Source organism: Cariama cristata, unplaced genomic scaffold (genome assembly GCF_000690535.1).
Source record: "Cariama cristata isolate BGI_N322 unplaced genomic scaffold, ASM69053v1 scaffold7861, whole genome shotgun sequence".
NCBI classification, from domain to species: domain Eukaryota; kingdom Metazoa; phylum Chordata; class Aves; order Cariamiformes; family Cariamidae; genus Cariama; species Cariama cristata.
The window spans coordinates 1-6,410 of record NW_009599760.1 but is presented as its reverse complement, the minus strand read 5'-3'; the positions used below and the strand labels follow the sequence as shown (position 1 = coordinate 6,410).

Sequence of the window (6,410 nt, the reverse complement as noted above, 5' to 3'; positions counted from 1 at the left end):
CCCTACAATGGCAGCATTGCCACACAGTAGTTTATTTTCCTTGTCTTCTCTACCCAGGAAAACTAATAGACAGTATATTACAGAATCAACAGACGGTGAACTGACTGTCTTCAATATAACTCCGTTCCTCAAAGTGAAAATTGGAAATGGATCTTCTACCTGTAGTTACTACTCTAACTTCAAAATGTTTGCATTGGGCATCAGTAATGTTAATGGTAGCCAGTATTTGCATTATTGCTAAAACATGATGCCTTTGATCTTCATAGGCCAGAAATTTATCATGTCTTCGTACTCCACTATTCACTTGCTAAATATAATAGGTTGTGAGAATTGCTGTTTTTCTGCATATCTAGACCTCAAAATTTGGCCTGTCATAAGCATAAAAACTTCTACAATGCTTTTCTTTGTTGGTTTTTGTTACTAAGACTGTCTCTTTGAGATCCTGAACAGGGAGCACTAGCACCCATCGCAGGAGTCTCGCTAGCATTCTACTCATTTTCATTTAAGTAGCTATTCCATTTTGGCAATTAACCTACCTTTAACATTCTATCATTTATCGATATACTAACTTGAAGATTAACACAGGTCATAAAATGCAGCTGCAAAGTTTGTTCACAATACACTGGTTCCTGGTACACAAGCCACCCACTTCTTTCTATTTAAACCACATGTGAAGAGTACAGTAAATTGCCTCCCACTTTATAGCAAAAGCATTTCAGAACAGCTCCTGTATGCAGAACTACTCCTGAAAGGTATTCATGCATTTCACAACATAAAACAAACAAAAAAAAGAAAGGGTATATATATACATAAATCCTGATTGTAATAGTTACCAGAAGCAAAACCATGACCTCTAAAACTGCCGTAACACATTGGTGTTGGTTCATCATCCTGAATAGAAATGATTGAGACCCTGGTAAACATAATTGACAGTAGTGGGCTAGGCTGATTTAATAACCTGTTGTTGCTACATTTTAAAATACACGCCTCTTTCCTATCCATTCCTCCACTTTTCTGCACTGATTAACCTAACAGAATATTACCTCTAGACCAGAAAGCCTAGATCCCAAGCCAATGCACCATTATTCTTTATTTCAAAAGGAGGAATTAATGCTGAAAATAGATCAACCGGAAAGTGACTACAATATTAGTGTTCACCAACATGGGAGCGAACGCATTGCTCTGCTCGCTGGCTGGAACTGCAATAGCCTTTTATCAGAAGAGCCTTCCAAGCTAATGCAGTTACATCTCAACCCGAGAATGGCAATGGGTTTCATCACTGATCTATTAACATCTTTAATATATGTGCTTAAAAATCCTATCAACAGTTCAATAATATGAAGAGATGAATGCAGGAAAGTTTTTCTCATTAATTACACGCAGATAAACATCATGGATGCCTGTAATCTTTGGTATCCAGAAATACTCTCTACCTACACATTGCCAGCCTCCTTCTCTTTCTCTATTTCAATGTCTACAGAATCCAGCTGCTTTGCTAGCATCTCGATCCGTAGTTGACAGGTACTCAGCTTTTCTCTGCAAGAAACAATCGGATTATTCATATTTTGTAAGTTCTTTACTCTTTCCAATGAAACTCTTCCTTTTGGGGGTAAGATTCACAGCTAGGATTCCTTCAACTCTCCCAACTCCCCACCACCATCCCACTTTTTAAGATCTTAATATGAGGTTCTTCAGAAGCCCTGGTTCATTTCAAACATTTTCTCCAAAAATCCAGAAAAATGTAACAAGAGTTTCTTGTGACTTCATCCATAGTTCAGATATTATCAAAAATGACAACAGCATAAACAGCATCTTTTCACATTAGCCTTCTTCAGATGTATTTGCTGCTAAAGAACATCTTTGTGACCTTAACATAAGCAAAACACTCATAGCAGGAGCTTCTCTTAAAGTATGTGAGTAACTTCACAGATTCTAATGTACCATTTCCATCACAGTTAAGAAAATGTTGACAATGACTTTTCTGCTTGATGTTTCCAACCGATTGTTGAACCAGCAGGATCATGCAGACATCACTGAAAGGAATTAGCATCTAATTTTCCCACACCAAACACCTCTTCTTTAACATTCATTATTGTACTTCGTTTTTTCCAAGTATGTAATTAATTTTTACTCTTGATCCTTAACCCTTTACAAGGGTTTGGGGATATACTGAATATATTATATGAGACAAGTGCTTGCATTGTGTAACTTTCATGAAAAAATTCTATAAAATCTAATATTTATAACAGATACAGTATCCCAGTATTTGATGGTGATTTATGCTGATGGATTACGTTCGCTTAAACACTAACCTGGCTTTTTGGACCACAAGTTCCTTTTCTTTCGCTATGTCATTGAGCTCTTTTAGATTCCTCTGTAAGGTTAATATGCAAATTCTATCTGTATACTTCACAGCCTGAATATTATTAACATCGCCCAAACAGTGTTCCAAGTTTTCCCTTTGAATTGAAACACATGATTAACAGTGAAAACATAACAAGAAACTGAAGTTATGTGAAGTTTGTGTGTCATCCACTTACGCATTTGTGGGATAATTGTTTTACTCTTATTCTAGCTGAACTGTTACAAACATAACCAGTATAAATAAGGGAAAAAAATGAATATAATCTGTACAAGAAGTTTACATACATGCACTTTAGCCAAGAGTTTTAGACTTGGATATCTAATGTTGAACACTTATAGCCACATTTAATGCATTAATTTTATGTCTTTCTTTTGAAATGCCTGTGGCTCCTCTTGATTATACCTAGGGTTTGCAAATTCTTGTTTTCCTGAACAATCATTTAAAACTTCAAAGGGAACACTCTAAACTACTTTAAAACATATTCTATAGAGCTGATCAGTTTGTGGGGTAAGCTAATCTCTCTTATAATTTTGGTCTGCTTAAACATATAGCAAGAAGAGGTCTGAAGGTTTGGGGTTTTTTTTTGTTTGGGTTTGGTTTTTTTTTTAATAATCTTCTTGTATTTTGAGTTTCTCTGCTGATAATGGTAACACTGTCAACATTTACTGGCAGTAGGCATATGTGCTATGCAATTTCCCACATACATACATTAATAAACATTATTTGAGCTTTTCATCATGCCTTATAACACCATGCCAGGTCATTCCAGGGCAGAGATTAACAGTCTTGTCAAAGTAAGCCAAACTGCGCATTGATCTTTGTGAAGAGAGCAGCAACTACTTAAGGCCATGTTCAAACCACTAAACTCCTTTTCATGCATGACCTCTGTTACATCTAAATTTATTTCTTCAGGAATAAATCTGCTGTACCACCTACTTGTAAAATCAGTGTAAGACTAATCTATCATCATATCAATTCTGTTCTAATTTACTTTACACAGTGGTACGAAACTCTGTATAGATGAAAAAACTTACAATCCAACACTGATATTCTTCAGCAGACAAACTTCTCTTTTTCCAAGAGCTCCTGATGTTCTACAAGTACTGAGGGATACAAACACATCACTACATATTATTACAAAGAGCTGGCTGGGTTTTAGAAGAAGTGTAAGTTGGTCAGTGTAATGCTCCTTTGAAGAGAGCCAATCAGCCCACATTAATGTGGTGCAATCGTGTTATATGTACATAATTAAAACGGCTTCAGATTAAAAAGTGTCCAGAGTCTGTCTTTATCTTACTTAGCTCAGTGTTTTAACAGTAATAACCAATTTAATTTCTTTTTTGTGGAAAGGTCTATATTGCCTATGACTAATCTGACAAAAAATGCATAGTTGAATTAACCAAACCTTCTCTTGAAGGGGTAAGCTAACACTATAAAGGAAATTACTATTAGAACTGGTAACAAGTTATTTACATGCTAGAATCAGATTTGTCTCCAACTCGTTCAGAAGCGTCCTCATTTCCCATCTTGCCACCACCAGCCAACTTTTCTTCAAGCTTGTATTCTAACAGATATTAAACCAACAGTTTAATAAAGAGACTTTGTACTTTAAAATGCAAAGCTCTAGCATACTTGCTGTCAAGTCAAAACAGAGAGAATCAGAGATGACATTTTATAGCATTACTGCAGCATACATGAAAAGAATTCCAATGGCAAAACACACAGGACTACTATTGCACACCTGCAAATCAAAACAGGAAAAGTCTCTCTGCCTTCATTATGGAAGTGTCACTGACAATCCAATGTAGGTGGAAAAAAACCCAAACAAAACCGGGGAGGGGGGCAGGGGGGAGACTAATGTACTCAGAGGTTTTGGCCAACAGTCTGTTTATCTTACACTACCTTATCCTACTGTGCTGTGAAGACAGAAATTTTTTAAAATTATTTATGCGATCAAGAAAATTACAATGAGAAAAGAATAGCCTAAGAACTCTTTTTAATATAAAGTTCAGTGTTCAGCGCTACACCATACATGATAATCTCATGATAATCTAAATGGTAGGTCTGTTGCCTCACATGCTATTCTGAATGACACTTCTGGACACAATTAGAGAAATCGGCTGCCTATTAAGAGGTATCTGATGCCAGTTTAGATGTCTTAGGGGATCCAGTATCTTCACAGAGTTGAATCTGTGGAAGACCTATGCCATTCTGGAGCCAGATGAGAGAGTCCAGAGCACTTCAAATGGCACTAGATGCCAATGTATGAGCAACTGAATCAAGTCCATATAGTCAAATATTAGATTTTTACCATCAATAACTCCAAATCAAAATGCCTTACTGAAGTAAAGAGTAGAGAGTTTACTGGTATAAAAAGAATGGGTTAGATATGGATTAAAGTCATGTAGTGTAATGCTAGAGAACACCTACTAGGAATCATTGCATTTACCTGGAATCTCATTCAACCCTAGAAGTGCACTGTTCCCATCTACTAAATTAGAAGACACATTAATGTTAGTTTTTTGTGAGTTATCAAAAAATTCATCATTTTCACCTTCCCATTGTTCTTCCACATTAGAGAACTGACCAGCTTTGTCTTCTTTTTCTTCTTCTTCTTCCAGAAATGGTAGAGGAGATTTTTGCTCTTCTTCCTTACTATAACCAATCTCATTACCTTCCATACTGATAGTTCTTTCAAAACAACCAGGCTAAGAAAGAGAAGAGCGCATGTTTTATATATTTAAATCTCCAAGAACTTGCAATAGTGGTGACTATATCTTGAGATTAATTAATAGCATTCAGTAAATACTTAATGCATGTGAAATAACTAGATACAATCACACACCTTTGTACTAGTCACACATTTTGAGTATCAACTTTAATAAATCTCTTATAGAAAAGAAAGGAGAGTGGCCTTTTTTATTTTTTAAATAACAATCAGTTTAATAATAAAACAAACCTTCTGAATGCATTTTATCCACTTAGGCAACCACTATACCCAGAATGATTAGGGAACAACTCCAACAAACGCTACTTGCTCTTGCATCTTAGGCAGTTCTCCAATGTTAAGTAAACTGTTCTCAAATGTTGATACAATTGATTAGAACTCAGTAAATATATATGTCACCTAGAATGAGTTATTACCACATGGTCACGCATTTCATCAAAATCTTACTCATAGAGACTTGTACATATGATTCATTTTAATGAAGGTGGTGGCTCAGCTTTGAGGGCATTTATGTAAATCCTTTTGCAGAACTCAAAAATGTGAACTAGAAGTGAGTATCTATTTTCCCTAGTTAAGGAACAGAGAAAATACCCCATGGAATCTGAAGTACGGAATAGACTAACTAACTTAGAAGAAACACCTTAAAATGAAGACAGAATTCCTACACTGGGCTATGGTCGATTTGAGGATGCTAGTGGCACTAAAAAGTAACACAAACATAAAACGTGCCGCCAATGCACCCGTAGTAGCCCAAATGCTTTCTGCTAAGCCACTGCATTGTCAGGTAATGCAACTCCAACTTCAACGCAACAGAGCTTTGGGTAACCTAGGCCAAAACCTACAGTACGGCGGAAGGCGCAAAGGCCTTCCATGAGGAAATGGCAAGCCAGGCGGTGAAAGCCACATTGCTTCCCAAACATAAAACGTGCCGCCAATGCACCCGTAGTAGCCCAAATGCTTTCTGCTAAGCCACTGCATTGTCAGGTAATGCAACTCCAACTTCAACGCAACAGAGCTTTGGGTAACCTAGGCCAAAACCTACAGTACGGCGGAAGGCGCAAAGGCCTTCCATGAGGAAATGGCAAGCCAGGCGGTGAAAGCCACATTGCTTCCACGCTCCGTCACGTTACAGACCACCACACGGCACCTGAACCTCACGTTGCCAAAACACCATCTCGACGCGGGATTCACGCCGTATCCCAGCGATACCACACGCAACTATCGTGATACAAGGCACCACCGTGCAAACTGCCAGAAGCCCGCCTCAGGACTGACGTCCCGCACCGGAGCCCCTCTCTGGTAACGGCCGCCGGGGCC

At 37.6% G+C, this 6,410-nt stretch overlaps 1 protein-coding gene across 1 annotated transcript in view; it reads right to left on the bottom strand.

The window, feature by feature from the left end:
• The window catches only part of CFAP74 (cilia and flagella associated protein 74), a 48,345-nt gene extending 43,299 nt beyond the window's left edge, over positions 1-5,046 (bottom strand). The window contains exons 1-4 of the mRNA XM_009709790.1: positions 4,815-5,046; positions 3,839-3,929; positions 2,313-2,459; positions 1,438-1,536 (exon numbers count right to left, since the gene is read on the bottom strand). Coding sequence (XP_009708092.1) covers positions 1,438-1,536; positions 2,313-2,459; positions 3,839-3,929; positions 4,815-5,046 — 569 coding nt within the window. The remainder of the gene's footprint in view (positions 1-1,437; positions 1,537-2,312; positions 2,460-3,838; positions 3,930-4,814) is intronic.
• Between the last annotated feature and the right edge of the window lie 1,364 nt (positions 5,047-6,410).